General features: G+C 33.7%; 1 protein-coding gene across 1 annotated transcript in view; it reads right to left on the reverse strand.

The window, feature by feature from the left end:
- Positions 1–18,620, reverse strand: part of RANBP9 (RAN binding protein 9) — an 86,740-nt gene that overhangs the window by 16,964 nt on the left and 51,156 nt on the right. Inside the window, exons 4-10 of the mRNA XM_008571042.1 lie at positions 17,751–17,918; positions 14,081–14,103; positions 7,635–7,819; positions 4,831–4,943; positions 3,511–3,619; positions 1,781–1,971; positions 503–647 (exon numbers count right to left, since the gene is read on the reverse strand). Of these exons, the coding sequence (XP_008569264.1) occupies positions 503–647; positions 1,781–1,971; positions 3,511–3,619; positions 4,831–4,943; positions 7,635–7,819; positions 14,081–14,103; positions 17,751–17,918 (934 nt within the window). The remainder of the gene's footprint in view (positions 1–502; positions 648–1,780; positions 1,972–3,510; positions 3,620–4,830; positions 4,944–7,634; positions 7,820–14,080; positions 14,104–17,750; positions 17,919–18,620) is intronic.

An 18,620-nucleotide genomic window follows, 5' to 3' on the forward strand; every position in this document is an offset into this window, starting at 1 on the left:
GAGGGTTCGGATCCCACATACAGACCGGTTCCTGCTCACTGGCTGAGCGAGGTGTGGGAGCAACACCGAGGGTTGCGATCCCGTTGCCGGTCCCGGTCCGGTACGGGCACGACACTGAGGGTTGCGATCCGTTGCCGGACACGAAAAAAAGACAAAAAAAAAAAAATTTCTTATTGTGTCTCAACTTGAAAACCTAACAAATACCAGTTCTGTGACCTGCAGTTGGCTGCAAGACAATGCGTGAAGCTCTGGATTTGTTCTTACAACCTCACTAGAGGGAAGAGGGGACAGTGGAAGAAATTAAAGAAAGAGCTCATGTGCACACTAGGAGACTGAAAAGCTTTGGGGCATTGATTCCCTCCCCTTTTATTCTAGGGGGGTCTGGGAACTCCCAGACCCCCGCTATAGGTCACATAACTCAAGTTCTTTCAAAGGTATTAACAATGATGACACCTATAACCAGGTTGCTTATGTTAATGCAAAAGCTAGAGAAACCACTTACCTGGTAAAATTATTAACTTGCTGTGACCTTGACATATTTATACTGTTCAGTTCTGGTACATTCAAATTGGATGACTGGTGTTTACTATGGCAATATGATTGATGTGCTTTATTTGATATTACACCATTACTACAACTTTCAAAACCTGAAAAGAAAAAAAGATACCATATGGAAATAGAAACAAACATTTACTAATTAGGTTGTAAATAAAGTCCTCATATTTTGATTTTGCATTTAAGACTTTCAGAATGTACAAGGGTCAATGGACTGCCTAAATAGTAAATAAAGAACTTCTTTGAAAGGATATCAAGAATACTTAATTGTGAGCTGTAATTATTTCCTCTAACATTTATCAAGGCTTAACTACGGATTTCATTTAATCCTCACAACCCCCTACAAGGGGACTATTATCACCATTCCCATTTCACACAGGAATACACTGAGACTCAGCATTTGTCCAAACCTGAAGTGATTGCACAATAATTCAAGAGGGGTAATGGCTAAGGATAGACTTGATGCACAGGAGAATCATCCTTGTTGCACAGGACAATGATGTAAATGCAAAGGAAGTAATGCAAAGAGTCTAAGATTGTGAAAAAAGGCAAAGGTGTAAGGAAACATTATCTAACTTGCTTTAGAAAGTTAAATGTATGGAGGAAAGATAACATCTTGGGACACACAGAACAAAAGAGACAAGCAAAGAGAGAAGACCAAGAAGGATCAGAAATAAACCTGTAGAATATGACATCACAAAAGGAGAGAATTTTAATTAACAGAACACCAAAAGCCACAGAGGGTAAGACTGGTGAGTTGAAAAAGGGATAGAAGAAAATGAACTGAGCAGAATAGACTCTTGCAAGAAGTCTGGTTAGGAAAGAACTGAAACACACAGGCAGCCCATCTAGGTTTGGTAATCAGTGGCATAAGCTATTGCAGATCACCTTTAAATTTATACTTTATTAAAACACACAATTAATTACCTTTTCATTACTTAACATCAAGAACTTAATTCTAGTGACAACTCACTTTGAATGCTGACCTTTGATTATGAAGATCTACTTAATAACCTACTCTCAGAAACAGCTGTTCTTTAAGTTATTTCCTGGTATTGGTAACATATGAATTTGAACCTATAATTGTTCATCCAGAATATCCTGAGGTCAAGTATACATATCTGCAAAACAGCTACACAGAAAACATCTAGATTTTTTTTTTTTTGGTTCAAAATTATAAAGAAGAGTAAAAATGTAAAGATAATATCATAAGATTTAATCTCACCAGAAAAATGTGCAGTACTTCCTTTGCCTGATGCTAAGTTATGGATATTCATTCCATGGCTGGGGCTCATACTTGGACTACTAAAAGGTCGAGGACTGACAGGATAACTGTCTTGAGATTTTGGACTTCGGCCTCCCAAACATCTTACTTCGCTATCTGTACCATTCACCATTTCTATAAACTGACGTACTCTAAAAGAGAATAGAAAAATTTGCTTAGACACAATCTTTTGTTTATTTAATAGTAACAGATTTCTGGACATATTTTAAAAATTTATATCTCTAGGTTTGGTCTATATTAAATATGAAGTCATACTGTATTGCTTAAAATAAATTCTAAATTTTCTAGAAAATTATGATACAAAAGACGCTACAATAGTATCTCTTAATCGAAATTTACTAAGAAAATGAAAATCTGTGGCTATAATAAAATTCAAATGAACCTCATATTTTAGCTAAAAATAATTTAATCAAAATAATTCTTGCACTTGGTAGCAAATCAAACAGTACCTAAGAACATGATACGTACAAAGCATAGCTTTCCTACCCCCAGTCCCATTCCAAACCTCTCAACCAAAATGGGTCTCATTTCTGTTGCTTGAGGAGTTGATCCTTAAGCTCAATAACAACCGATTTTTAAAATGATAAAGACTCATAAAACCAAGTAAAATGCCAAATTAGGGTGGCTCTCATAAAAAACAAATAAAGAAAAAACAAAAACAAAATAAGTAAGTGTTGGTGAGGATACGGAAAAACTGGAATCCTTTTGCACTGTTGGTGGGAATGTACACTGGTGCAGTTGCTAAGAAAAATACTATGGCGGTTCTTCATAAAGTAAACACAGAATTACAATATGATCTAGAAATTCCACTCTGGTTATATAACCAAAAAAATTAAAAGGACTCAGATATTTGTACACCTATGTTCATAGAAGAATTATTCACAATAGCCAAGAAATGGAAGCAACCCAAGTGTCCATCAATGGATGAATGGATAAACAAAATGTGGAATATCCATGCAATGGAATACTATTTAGACTTTAAAAGAAAGAAAATTCTGACACGTGTTACAGCATGAATAAACTTTGAGGACATTACTCCAAATGAAATAAGCCAGTCACAAAAGGACAAATTCTGTATGATTCCATTTATATGAGGTACTTATAGTAGTCAAATTCATAGAGACAGAAAGCAGAATAGTAGTTGCCAGTGGTTGTGAGGAGGGAGAAATGGGGAGTTATTGTTTAATGGGTACAGAATTTCAGTTTGGGAAGATGAAAAAATCCTGGAGATGGAAGATGGTGATGGTTGTACAGTAATGTGAATGTATGTACATGTACAGACTTGTACACTTACGAAATGGTTAAAATGGTAATTTTATTTATATTTTACCACAATTTTTTTAAATGTCAAGGAAATTTACAATAGGGCACTTTTCAGAAGGAAAAATAGACACCATCTTCTAAATAAGATTTTCGCATTTTTAAATGTAGAGATAGAATGATAAAAGAGCAAATACATAGCAAAAGATGCCATCTGCTCAGTCTTTAACACAAAGGTGCTTTCTATAACCTGTTACTTAGATGAGCTATATTACAAAATTACATACAAATATTTGAAGAAAAGTAAAATAAAAAAACTGTGAAAGCACAAAAATGATTTTAATTATATAACATATATAACAAATATATAAGATATGTAATAAACACAACATTTTATAAAACAAACTCACTTTAATGTGAAAAGGAGATTAGGATTTCTTTCAAGTAAACTTGGGTATAACTGCTGTGTTGTTTCGATGGCTTCTCCCATTCTTCCTGCTAACACCAATTTCTGAATTCCTATTCAGTAAAAGAAAGCAAAAGATTAACTTTTACAAAAATAGAAACATAAACTTAGTGGATCCTCAGAAAAAAGAGGGAGGTTAGTAAAAAAATCTTTAAATTGTGATTAATTTTTACTTCTTTTTCTAACATCCTAGTTTCCATTAGGCAATCTGGGAAAAATTTCAGACATACTAAAAAATCAGAAAAATAAGTACCTTCACAAACCATAAAAAAAAAAAACAAAAAAACCCCACAAACATACAAGTAATAAAGTTAAAACACCAATTAAGCAATACTGACATTTCCAATATTAAGGTTAAAAAGTCTGTGTTTTAAAGAAGTAATATTTAAAATGTTTTATCAAATATGATGACCTTTTGAACCCAGAACTAAAAGAAAGCTGGCCTTTGAGTAAGATCTGATTCAAGAGACATTCAATGAGCATTCACTGTGTCAGACATTTATTAAATTAGACAATGAAGATATAATGAGTAAGCGATCATCTCTGTTTGACAGAGCTCATTAATGTAATGAGAAAGATGAGCATATGATTAGCTACCACACAATGTAATCAGTGTTATGACAGCAATCTGACCTATAAAAAGTTGTTTTCATCCCTCATGATTTCACCCATCTGTTTTGCTTTCTTTCATCCCTACACTCTTGTCAAGTCATACCCACCCTGCTGGACTAACAGCACTGATTTTAGGATGGCTAACTGTGGAACAGTTATCATGCTGACTTGGCCTTGTTAAAACAGGCCCCACGGCTCTGACCCAGAGGCCAACAACAGGGCCTAAGCTATTAATACTTATGATCACTATTATCTTAAATTTAGATAGCAATTTAAACTCAAAGATATTTAAGTTTCTTCACATACTATCTCCACTATCTAATCATGAAAGAAAAAAAAAGTTTTTATTAAATGTTTATTTCCTGAAAGCTTAAGAATACATTTTTTGTTTTAAGAAAAACTGGTTAAGTATTTTTTTTAACAAAAATTTCTCCAGAATTATCTGTCTACATTAAGAACTCTAACATAGTTCTATGTGAATTTTTTAAAGCCGATCTTCAAAAATGTTAGTGAAAATAAATTTCAGAGGCATCCATTTTAAACTAATATATTTGAAGATTTTTAAATTTAAAAATTAAAATTTCTAAAAATTAAAGTAACCAAAACCTATAAACTGAAAACAAGTGTTAGCCATGCACCACAGTGTCCTTACTTTGTCTATTCTTAATGGAAGCTAATTCTTCTAGAACGGTCTGGTCTGTAGATCTGGCAAAGGCCTCTGCTGTGGCACAGTACCCATGGTGGACTAAATAAGATGAAACCATTCTTAAAATAAAAAGAAGAAACATACATCTTTTAGTCAAGAGAATACATGCTTCATTCTACAGTTTATATAAACAAGGTTTACTCTGATGTTACAAAACAAACTTATTTCCTTGAAACAATTAAGGTTTTAAGAACCCCAACTTTAAAGTAAGTTGGAAAAAAAATTCATTTTGTTCTATTCATGTGGTATTTCCAAAAAGATAATGGTAAATGCTATGTTGAGACTACTCTCTCTAAAATAAATATTACTAGAGAATCAAGGACATTAAATGACCCTTTCTTTGAGTCTTGGATCCTATTATGCCCTGGTCTTTTCCTATGTATTTCCCACCCTATTATTCAACCCTACTAACCATAATTTCTATTTCACCTTTATCACATGATTTATCCCAGTAATATGTTGGCATTTTATAAAATAACCAATTTTAAAATAACAATAACAGATTAATTCTTGGTGTTCCAGAATTCAGCCACTTTCTTTACCCACCAATTAAATGAGATGTGATCACAATGTGTAAAGAGAAGAAATACTGAGGTGAAGCCAGAGAGAGAATCTTCCAGAACAATGTCTATGAAGGTACTACGAATAAATGAGGAATTAGCCTTATAATTTAAAATCAATTACTACGGTTTTGCACTGAAGATTACTCAAATATGATTTATATGTAAGTGACACACTTTCAAGGAACAAGTTTATTTTTAAAAAAGCCACCAAGTGGTCAAACACATACTTACATCTACCCCCAAAAAATGCAGTTAGAAAATCTAATGACCCAACAATATTAACTCAAATATCTGACATCTACAAATATTCAACTCTTAAACCTGCTTCCACCTGACACGACTAAGGGCCAGTTAGAAAATGGCAGAAAGCAGTGGTTCACCAGGAGGGGAAGTGGGAGGAGAGGGGAAAAAAAGGAAGAAAAAATTTCTAAGAAACATATTCTCATCTTATTTCATCCAACTGTTCAAATTAATTTAAGATGAAGGGGATCTTTTAGAATGGACTTACCAGGAAGTCATCGTGAGTATCAATTTTATGAAAAACGGGGGTGATGGGGGAGGGCTGGCTATAAGATTAAGATAAATAATGTTTCCTCTACTACTATCTTGCCATGATGCTCAGTGGCAACTATTTTCAGAGCATTAAAGAATGTGGCCCCCGGGAGCAGCCCATCCTAGCTCCAGCTCATGGTGACTACGGGATTCTGAGCTGGGGCTGTCTATTCCTTCAACTGTGCTGGATGAAGAAACTAGTGTCCAGGCTCTATAATGCAGATGATAACAGCTCTAGGGAAGAAGTGTGCTTTCAGAGTCATCATCGTGTCTCCCAATCACTATCTCTTTCAAAAAATACCCAAAAAGTTTTATTAGAATTTTAAATTTAAGAATGTTCAAAGCAATTATAAGAACATGTAAGAGGAAATGTAGCAGACTGTTAGTATCTGAAAGTCTTTGCTATTTCTTGACGCAGATTATAATAGTGAAGATGACTTTAAATTTAACGGTATTTATTTAATTTTCGGGTCTATACTATTTCAAGTGTTAAGAGCTACCATTTAGTAGTAATGAGATCCAGGTGTCATCTCTAGCCTTTCAGCAAAGGTATCATCCAAAAAGTTGACTGTCATAGGATTTATATTTCCCTGCTAACTTCTATAATGAAATTCTACTTAAAATTTTATTTTAAAAGTTCCCTAATGAAACAGGTTGAAAACTTTGCAGATAGAATTGAGATAATTTCATTTATAGTACTTTGACAACCATTTTCTGCTCTGCTGCTGGCCACTCTGCACCATTGTCATTAATGAATCCTAAGTATTTATGCTACATTTAGGAATCCTAACTCCATATTCACTGCTCCGTGTTCTTCATTCCCTTTATGTCTTCTTAAATGTCTAATAATAGCATGTACAGGTAAGAAGCATTAAACTTAATTAGTAAGTTTTTTTTTAATTCCTTAAACTGGAGGCTTTTGGTCAGATTTTCCTATTCAGAATAGGGGCAATTATACTGTCCCTGAATCTAAATGCTAAATAATAAATAATTGGCAAAAAAAGGGATTCTAGTAACCAAAAATAGCTGACGTTATTCCTACAGAGTAACCCAAACACTGGAAAAATTTAGCCAAATCCTGAAATATGAAAATGTACATATCAAGTCTATATTCCAATACATTTTGAGGCTTACTCTTACCAAGCAACAATTCTTTTTCCCCATAAATATTTGAACTACTGCTGAACGACACAGCCAACTTTACATCCAAGATCCTAAATATACCCCAGATCCTAAATTATAAAATATAGATTGTCTCTCTTATTTTTTGAATCAACATTATCAAAAGTTGAACTGTATCACCTATAGGAATCACTAAATCCTACTACTAAGAATAGCAAATGAATTAACCTAGCCTAGGTCACCTAATATCACTTTCTTTCCTCCATCAAATTAAGTAAGTCAGACTGAAATACAACTCTGTATGAGTGTCATCAAATCAAACAATTATTTTTAATATTGCTTCAATAGGTGGAACAAATTACTTTTTATTGAGATTAAATATCATCAATAATAAATGAGAATTATTAGGATATAAATTAGTAGATTAGAAAGCTTCCATGAATACCAAAGGAAAAAATGTCTTATAAAAAATAGATTTTTGAATAACGTCAATTCGTATTTCTTCACTCTTACTTTTGTATCATGGTCTGCCATTCTCCTTCTCGATCTCCGATAGGAAACCGGTCTATCTGTGCCTGTATTTTTGTTCTCCACTCTCGCATGTAGTCTTCTATATCAAACACAAAAGGATGTTGCCCAAAATTGGCATCGACCACTTCTCCTGGTGTCTGAAGCCCCACAGTAGGATACAAATTTGGCTGTAAGACAACATATTTTATTAAACATCTATGCATCTTATGTTAAAGACTTATTTATTCTTTTAATACTATCTTTAAAAAAACAAAACTACAGATTTACTTAATATTTTAAAATCCCAATCAAAACAGTAATAGAAAACAAAAACAAGTATTTAAAATACATTACACGTCAGATTAAAAAAAAAATCATTTCCTGCAATCTAATCATCAAGAATAAAACAAAAGAACCTGAGATACCTATTTTATTTATTCAAGGACTATGTCATATTATACCATGTTCTAATATATAAAGATGAAATTCTTGCTCTTAAGAATATGTCACATAGTAGTTCAGAAATTCAAATATAAACACATAACTCAAGAGTTTAAGGGCACAATCCAAAAGCACATAGCATGTTAACGGTACCCACAAAGGAAAAGACTCATGACTCTTTGCATCTAGCACAGTTTTCTTCCCATTAAAACCCATTACAGAATTATGAGATACTTTAAAGCAAAAAGTATATAAGGCCAAAGGCAATAAAGATATCAAAATAGTGAAAGGCCATTCATGAAGCAGAGTTTATAATTCTGATATTCAGGACTGTCTAAAAAGATATGCTTTTAAAATGACTTACTAATCTGAATTTTCTTATAAACTCAGAACAATAATTCTATCAATACTATATAAGAAAATCAACATTCATGAATGTTCTGATAAAACCGTTCCATAAAAGTTTCAAACTTCCCTGTGACAAAACATGCCACAAATGTCATAAGACAAATGGACTTTTCCAGAAAGCAAATTAGCTACACATATGACAAAGAATCAATATTCCAAATATAGAAAATATTCTCACAGTACAGGAGGACCATGATTACTAGTCCAAATTCTTAAGACTGGCAATAGATATGTAGGCAATTTGCAGAAGAAATACAAAATGACAACATATGAAGACACATTTTACTTCAATTTTTTAGAATGCAAATTAAAACAGAAAAGTGGGATTTTTGCACATCAGATTAAAACTTAAAAGACTGAGAATGCTCAGTGTTGATGAAGGTTGAGAAAATAAACCCTTTCATCCACTGTACACAGAAATATACAATGACATAACCTTTTAAGAACAAAATTTAGAAAAATCTCTTTAAATTGAGCAATTTCACTTGTAAGAGTTTAATCCTACAGAAAAATGAACACATGCAAAGATAAATTTCCTGCAGTATTATCTGTTAAGGCAAAAAAATTAAAAAGAATGTCCACAGGTGATACTATGCCACATTCATAAGATCTCAAGATTTCAATAATAAGATATGACTTTATGTGTAAGAAAAAACATTCCAAATTAAACTGACAGGCCATATTTCTAAAATGCATTCTCATTTCAGAAATGTTAAAATATGAAAAATATCCATCTTAGAACTGATGAACTGTGGTAGTGCATTCATACAACAAGATATATTATAAGTAGCAATAAGAACAGAATGACAATGTGTATATGGACACAGAAAGACATCCAATACACATTACTAAATGCAGAGAACAAGTTATAGAATACTGTATATTCTAGGACCCTATCTTTTATGTAAACATTTAAATAATGGACATACTGGGCTTACATGTGTTTAGAAAGAGGTCTAGAAGGATATACATGCAAATTAAAATAGCCATCATAGCTAAAGAGGCTGAGATTATGAAAAACTTCTCTTTTGTACATATTTCTATATTCATAAACATTTTTCTCATTTAAATATTTGACCCTCTACATTACTTCTGTAATTAGAGATAAAAAACTTGCAATGATATTAAGTGAGTTCCGGCTCATGGAAGACTAACTATAATTTTTAACCAACTTACCCAACCCTAAAACTGGAGAATTTCAGGGAAAAAGATTAAGGATATTGTCCTTAACTTGCTAGACTACAGACTTTAAAAACCAACAGCCTTTTAAAGCACACAATTCAATCGTTTTTAGCATATTCACAGAACTGTGCAACCATCATCTAATTTTACAAGATTTCCATCACTCCCAAGAGAAACCCTATACCCATTAGCAGCCACTCCCCAATTCCTCCATCCCCCTAACCTCTGACAACCACTAATCTACTTCCTGACTCTACGGATTTGCCTATTCTGGACATTTTGTATGAACAGAATTATACAATATGTGATCTTTTGTGAATGGCTTCTTGCATTTAGTATGTTAAAGTTTCATCCACGTGGTAGTATGTACCTAGATTGTAGATTTATATGAAATAACATTTTTGAGGAAAATGTTTCTAAATTTTTTTAAAAAATCACTACATATGTAGAATTAGAAGAATAGTTTCTTTATGAAAAGAATAGGAAAATACATCCCATTTCTATTAACTTGTGAAAGATAAAGACATACTAAAAATATTTTCAATCTAGAAATTGTTCAAAAGCTAAATGTACACTACAAATTCATATTCTCAGCAATACAGCTTTGTTCTATTATATTTAAGAGACTTCTAATGAAAATGAAAGCAAATAATATATTTATAATAAGATTTCAAGTCAGCCTCCAGAAGTAGAAAGTAGCATCATTTTAAATGAGAATAGCTACTATAACAAAAGAAATATATACCCAATCCCAAACTGAATTAGTCAATTTATAGTTCAAGACATTTCTCACAATGGTGAGCTGAGAAGGGGAGGAAGGATTACTTTGAAAGAGATCTAATGTTTTCAGAGCTGTATAAACATCCTATGTTCCATGATAGGTGTAATACAGTCTAGGTAAACTGATTTCTCTAAAAATATATTCTCTCCCAGGATTCAATAGTACAACCAGCTAGCGAGAGACCACAGGTACAGAACATGCAAGCTCTTTCTTGGTGATTCCTTTAAGAGAAGTACTTTTTCCTTTTTCTTTAAGTAGAAAAGTGACACAGAACATGAAGAAGTCTCAGAAGATCTTATAGCCATAAAAATGAAAACCTCTTAGAAACACTACATTAAAAAGAAACCCAGAACAATCACCATAACAACCACCCTACCCACTGTTACAACAAAGTTCCGCATCACCACAAAGGAAAAAAACAACTGATGATTCAAAAGTAGGACAGAAAATAATTAGAAGGCAGCACAAAAATAGTCAACATGTCTACAACCAACTAAGCCTTTTCCAAATTTCAATCTACCAACAAGAAACAAAAGCTAACAACAAAAAAGCTCACACTGACAAGTTGGTTTTACATAATTAGTGCCACAAAAAGAAAACAAAACAGCTGCTAAGCCTTTTAACTAACCCCAAATGAAACTTAGTCTTCTTACCAAAGCCTCTGCAACAGTTAAGAACCACACTAACCCACCTACAGGAATCTGCACCTACAAACTCTGTCACCACCAATCCTCTTCTCAAAAGCTGATCCTCTCCACTTACACACTTGCCTGCTCTAGAATACAATCACTATGGTTCTTTTCCATTCTCTATAGTACATTAACTTTTTTGCTTGCTAATGAGTTATTTTCATCAGCATATGAGTATCCTGCCAAATCGCCTAAGTTAAATACTCTTGTCTATTGTCTCCACTTCTACTACCAGCTACGATCCCATTTCTTTACTCCCCACTGTGGCCAAAGTCCTTCAGAGTTATCCCTAGTCTATAACTTCCTTCTTCCTATTTTCTACATCCATTCCAATCAGGATTTCTCCATCACTCTGCTGAAACTTTCTTGTCAAGGTCACCAGTGACCTCCACTCTGCTGTACACAGTGGCCAATTCTCAGTCCTTAACTTACAGGATGTATCACTGGCATTTGATATAACTGATCACGCCTTCCCCCTTGACATATTTCTTCACTTGGCTTTCAGAACAGTCAGTTCTAGTTCTTCCTCATTATCTCGCTGATTGCTCCTCCTCCATTTCCCTTTGCTGGTTCCTCCTTTTCTCCCAAATTTAGCAAGCTCCAGAACTTGGTCCTTGGTCCACTTCTCTTCTGTGGTCCACATGCCCTCCCAAACAGTCTCACGATTTTATGTAACACCTTAATCCCAATAACTGCTAAATTTTCAACTCCAGCCCAGATCACTCTCTTGAATTCCAGGTTTACATATCCAACTGTGTACTTGGCAACTTTTAATTTATCTAAAGTTGTGATGATCTCCCCTCTCCATTCTTTCAATTCCTCAGGCCAAAAACCTTGAAGTCAGATCCTCTTTCTCTCATTTGCACATCCAATCCATTAGAAAATTCTCTTGGTTCTCAGTTGGATTTTCAAAAGAATCATATTTATTTATTTTTATCATTTTGGGTTTTTTTTCATTTAACTCTTTAATCCACCTAGAACTTACTTTGGTATAAAATAAAAGATAAAATCCTACCACTATTTATTTTTTCAAAAAGGTGAACACTTGGTTCCTTCACTGCTTATTAAATAATGCTTCTTGGTGAGCAATTTTGATCTGTAGACTCTAAGCTTTTTTGATCTAACAAAATTATTATAATTTTGATTTCTTCTGTTTTTTCCTTAAGATTTTCTGAAGGAATATCAATAATCTATAGATTTGCCATCTATTCCCTGCCTCTGAGTGTTCCACCCTCTCTCTCAAAACACTTCTGAAATTGAGATGCATTTTATAATTGATGGCACCTTACAATCACTACTGGTGAAGCAGCTGTCATCACCTGCAGTGGTGTAAATTTGTTAAAGAACGAGCTCATTAAAAAACTCTGGGATTAATGGTTTTTCCTGGCGAAATAGCTGGATAATTGCAACCTTTAGGACATTTTAGTCGGCAAGCCACTTAAGACCAACTGGGAAATAATGTCAGAGTCTGTCGGTTGTCAGAAAACCTTTGGTCAATACTACCTTCTGGTAATATTAAGAAAGTGACAGCATCAAAATGTGCACAATGTGATCAGCAGGTTGGAAGAAAATCCCAAAGACATGAAACTCTTAAGAAATCTTCTTAACGGCAGAGAACACAGTATATGTGGAAAACCATAGAAATCAACTCTAAAAAAGTGGCTTAAAAGGTAGAACTCTGAACATGATGAAGTCTGGGGAATATCTTAATCAATTTATATTGCATACCTAAAACGAATGAGATAAGCAAAGAGAAATATGGATTTTTAAAACCTATATTTAACCCTAAGAGATCATTCAGCAAGTATAAAATAAAAATTCTAAGTGGTAAGAAATCACTGTGTTGTAGTTTGTTAGTTTTTTCCCCTTGGTATCACATAAGATGCATATTATAATCGATAGTGTCTTAGACTTGGTATATAAGATACCTAGAATCAAACCTCTACTGATGAGTCACTATCATCCCTCGCCTGAAGTTCTGCAACAGTCTCCTCACAGGTCTCCTTGTTTCCGCCCTTTCTTCCCTCTATAGTGCATTTTTCAACTTAGCAGTCAAAGTGATCCTGTAAAAGCTAAATCTATTATAACAACTCTGCAATGACTCTGTGTTTCACTCAGAGTAAATGCCCAAGCCCTTCTAAAGGCCTGTAGGGTTTAGATGATCTAGCTCACCTGTCCCATCATCATCTCTGGATCGTCTCCTACTACCCTTCCTCAGTCCTCTCTACCATAATTCATGCTATTCTTCAGGTGTGCTCCAGTCTGGGCACCGTTCCTCTAACTTATCTAAGCATAAAGCAATCTTGCTCTACATATCCATTTGGCTAACTCCTTCACTCCTTCAAAAGTCTTTGCTCAAGTCTCACTTTGAGCAAAGGTGAGCAACTTGTACAACCCATGTCCTGCCTTTGACACTCCCATGCTGTACTTTTTTCTTTCTTTCCAAAGTACTTAAAACTTTTTAAAATGTTAGAGTTTACTTATTTTTTATGTATTGCTTATTCTCCAACTTCCCCAGCTTGAATATCATTAACTCCGAAAGGCCAGAGGCTGTTACTGCCTGTTTTGTCAAATGGTGTATCCAAGCACAGAACCTACCACACTATAGCTTGGATGAATACATGATCAGAACTGTTATACAGCCCTTTGCTGAAAAGTCCAAAGATACCAGAGAAACACATTTCAAATGAATGTATGGTGACATTAAAAAGTATATTTTAAGAAATCAATTCTAATTTATTTTTCTTTTGCAGTGAACTCCAGTGCAATTTGGAGCTTAATTTCTGAAGGTCCACAACCAGGGTGTCTAGAGAAAGGATCTCTATGCATGACATATAAACTTAATAAATATCAGTAAGATTACATTCTAAACTTTCTAAATATGCCAGTTTCATTATCCTTCCTTTAATTAAAAATGCCAAACTTGCTTTTAAAAAATTATGTCTTACCGGTAGGTCGGTGAAAGCAATACCTAAAGAAGAAAAAAAGTGGCATTAGAAGCTGTTTTCCAAAGGCAGACTATAGTAACAAGTTGCATTTCTAACTAAAAAGAAAAGGAAAAAATGGCAAAGGAAGAAAAGGGAATATTTTAAAGCCTAAATATAAAATAACAGGACCAATTTTCCTCACTAACACTAACACATATGTCTGAGTGAATGCTGTCCTCCTTCAAAATTATCAGTCTTGTTAGTCATGCACAAATTTTATTCCTGGAATGCTGCCACTGTCTCCAAGATTTATGAAATGGTTTTAGATATATCTTCAAAGCTATGTTAGGAACCATATTAAAAAACTGGTTGCAAAACATTGTTGAATATACTAGAATCCCAAAGTGACAATTTAATAATTTCTTTTCAAATATTCAAATGTATTACTTAGCTGAAAATAAGATAATAACTTAACCAAATATTTCTGTAGGACCTCACTGATATGTTTAAAAAGATTAAGCTCTAAAATAATAGGAAAGGGTGGTATTGGTGGTCAGTTAATCACAATACACACATTAAAACAAAACAAACCAAACCAAACCAAACCAGCACCAAACTTCTAATGAAAAATACAAATTAATTCCATAGATTAACATGTTTGAACATTGCCAGATGTAGCTACTATAACCTATATGTGTTCAGACCACAAAAAGATGCCCCTTTAACAAGCTGGCATAACTATTTAAATTTTACACAGAAAACAATTTTCTGTATTTGTAATTTCCTGATTTGTCAAGAGGCTTTTTGAAAAGTGATCTTCAATTGATAAATGATATTCAAAGTCGAAAAATTTCAAATTAAGTTAACTTATATACTGAAATGTTTCTCTCATTTTCTCAAAGAAAAACATTTCCATTTCTCTTTATATAGTATGTATATTTTGAAAACCTTGCATGAGACAGAAACTAAAGATTTATCAGCTTTCTGGTAGAAATTATTTACCTTAGGAAGTACAAGGGAATAATAAATTAATAGTATTTAATCTTCTAGATGTTAGAATCTAGCCCAGAGTTAAGCAGACCTCTCCTGTATGACTTTCCAGGCCATACAGCCTTACTCACAAATACTCAACTCTGCCATGATAGCAGGTACACAGCCATAGGCAATAGGTAAACGAATGGGTGTGGCTGGGTTCCAATGAAATGCTATTGAAAAACAGGCAGGAGGCCAACTTGGCCATAGCTTGTAGACCCTGTTCTAGTGGAATAATTTTATCCCCACAATGTCATACCACTGCATCCCTGGCACCCAGCCCAATGGCTGGCACACAATGACACTAAAAACATGTAATGAGTACTCACTATGTGCCAGGCAGTGGCCTAAGAACTTTGCATTCATCATTTCAGTGTACTCTAATAACCTTAAAGTTGTAGGTTAATTATAGTGATCCTATTTTACAAACTGAGAAAACTGAGGCGCAGAAATGTTAATCAACTTGCATAAGGTTAAGTGATGTAAACCAGGAGTCAAACTCAGGCAAGTCTGACTAAAAACTCTTATTAACAACTGTTACGCTCCCTATCTATGTGCTTAATAAATATTTATTAAACTTACGAATGAATAATGCCAAATGTTCAAATTTACTTAAAATTAGAATGTGATTCCATCATTAGGTACATTTTCTTAAGAAGCATCTTACATTTAAAAATAGCTTTATTATCCAAAAGAAAAAGTCAATTTAAATGTCTGTGAAAATCTAATAGGAAGAAAATAAAATCACATCACCTGTGATCTTCCCATCTCCCAAAATAAAATTTCTTCTCTGAAAAGTTTAAAAAGTTAGTGTTAAAAAGACTAATTGTGGTTTTTCAAAACATGCCTTCTTTTGTATTTTTGAGTCAAAGACCATACCAAAAAGCAGATTTCTCCTGGTTTAAGATTTTAAAATCTTAAGCAACAAGCCAACTAAGACTACAGTTAACTCCTTTGACAAGTCAGAATCAGAATAGTAACAGATAAACTATAGGGCTGTATCCTTCTGGAAACCAGCTGGCCACAACAATCAAATCACAAGTTCGCATATAATTTGCATGGGGTCCTTAACATTACTGTATTAATGAAAATATAAAGATCTTTTGTGGACTTGAGACAATCCAATCTGTAAGTCACATAACACAGAAGAACTTCAGAATTAAAATTAATAATGAGAAGTAAAATTAAGCGAATATAAATATAAAAAATAATTAACTTTTTATAAGAAATATATTGAGATACTAAAAAACAGTAACTTTTACCATTCCAGCCAAAAATTTATAATTTTCTACGATGAAATGACAGAAAAAACAGCTTTTGTGTTATATTAAAGAACATCTATTACATATGTCTAAGCATTCTACCTGCAGTTTAATTTTTAAATATTATTTATAAGCAAAGTGGAGGTTTTGCTTTCTGGGGTTACTTAGTTTTTGCTTCCTTTTCCTTTACCCCATTAGAAATAACTTGCTATGAGTTAAGAACTTTTCCAACAGTAAAAGTAAAATGAAGGGCCGGCCCGTGGCTCACTCGGGAGAGTGTGGTGCTGATAACACCAAGGCCCCAGGTTCGGATCCCATATAGGGATGGCCGGTTCGCTCACTGGGTGAGTGTGGTGCTGACAACACCAAGTCAAGGGTTAAGATCCCCTTACCGGTCATCTTTTTAAAAAAAAAAAAAAAAAAAAAAAAAGTAAAATGAAACCTTAAAAAAAAAAAGGCATCTTGCTATCCTTTATACTTTCTGTAAAAAAAAAAAAAAAAAAAAAAAAAAAAAAAATCTGAGAAAAAAGAATATAAAGACCACACATGACTTTAAATATGAAGTGCGGGCCGGCCCGGTGGAGCACTTGGTAGAGGGCGGTGCTCCCGCCGAGGGTTCGGATCCCATATAGAGACCGGTCCGCTCACTGGCTGAGCGCAGTGCGGGCGCGACACCAAGGGTTGCGATCCCGTTACCGGTCACGAAAAAAAGACAAAAAGGAAAAAAAAATAAATAAAAAAAAAAAAAATAAATAAATAAATAAATATGAAGTGCTATGAGTACATGCATGCTTAACTAAAACTAATTTTCTATCAGACTTACAACGTATGAGTTCCTTCAAGTTTCCATTAACCTGTTTATTTCTTATTAGCCACCTGTCTTTCATTCTTACAAGTTTTGTTACTATTTGCTTGTTTAATTCTGCTCCCTGCCACAAAACTAACTCGTGGTCACCATCCTCTAGCAATCTTCACTTACTCATAGCATCAAGCTTTCCCTCTCTTTGTTACTGTGCTCATACTGTGCTCCCCACACTATGCTCAGAGCTCAGAACTTAAGCCCTATTTCATCTGTTACCTAAAGAACTGGATCATATTGTAAAGGGTATTATTCAAAGCAAAGCAGAAAACTCTTGGCATTTCTACTACTAGAATAAATATCTCAGTATGGGAATTATTTCCGTAGTTATTCCTATATATATGTATCATATATGTGGCCTCCACAGAATATAAATTTTCTCCACTTCTTCAACTTCTACCAGGAAAGAAGGGAGAAACCATTTCCAGAACTATCATTCTATAATAAAGGAGAATCAAATAATAAATATGACTACTATGCTGGAAGTACAATAATCACAATATTTGTTTATTTTGCATGCAGTATATTATCTCAGTACCTAAACTATGTCCATTCTTGGTGTAAAAGCAGGTATTGTTGATAAGGTTAACACAACAGCCAATGACATCACCAGTTGTAAAAGTTGGTCCATAAGGTTGTCCGGTTCCAGAAGAACAAAATGAATGTCCGTCATCCCCATGGTAACCATATGAATGTTTATCCCAACCTAAAGAAAAAGTTCCAGTATATTTAGGAATCTCAGTATTGGATTTATTCACTAAGATTATGATAGGATAAGCCAGAATAGTACAACAGTTAGTACAAAGATAAAATTCTCAAATGTACATTAATTCAATAATTATACTACGTAATTTCTTCATTATTAAAATACTATTTTCAACATTAAGAAAAATAAATTAGCTACACAGAACATTAGAACAAGTCAAACAGAGAGGACTCATATCAGAAAAACATAAATGCAACATCCACAACAGGACATATCTTCCATGCATATTTTGTGTTAAAAATCCCAAAAGATTTTGTTTTGATTTAAGGAAAACAAACAAAGGGAAAAAAACCCAAAACACACACACACACACACACACACACACAGAGTTCAATGTAAAATAGAAAACTGCATACTAAATCACTGAAAGCTTTTCCAGGCCATGATCCAAATATAAAAGTCAAACAAACTACAAACAAACTACAGACACATCTATACCATTAAGAGATTTATCAGCAAAAGTATTTTTATGAGTTACTTCTAAGGAGAGTTTTCAAATAATAAAAATTTCACTTAAACCCTGTTTCAAGCATAACTTTAAGCAAAATGGTACAATGAAAGTACGTCAGGTTAACATCTGATTACAATGAGATGACAACTACATGGGCTTGGGTTGATTCTTTGTTTTAAGGCATTTCATAA

This window comes from Galeopterus variegatus, unplaced genomic scaffold (assembly GCF_000696425.1).
Source record: "Galeopterus variegatus unplaced genomic scaffold, G_variegatus-3.0.2 Scaffold656, whole genome shotgun sequence".
Lineage (NCBI taxonomy): Eukaryota > Metazoa > Chordata > Mammalia > Dermoptera > Cynocephalidae > Galeopterus > Galeopterus variegatus.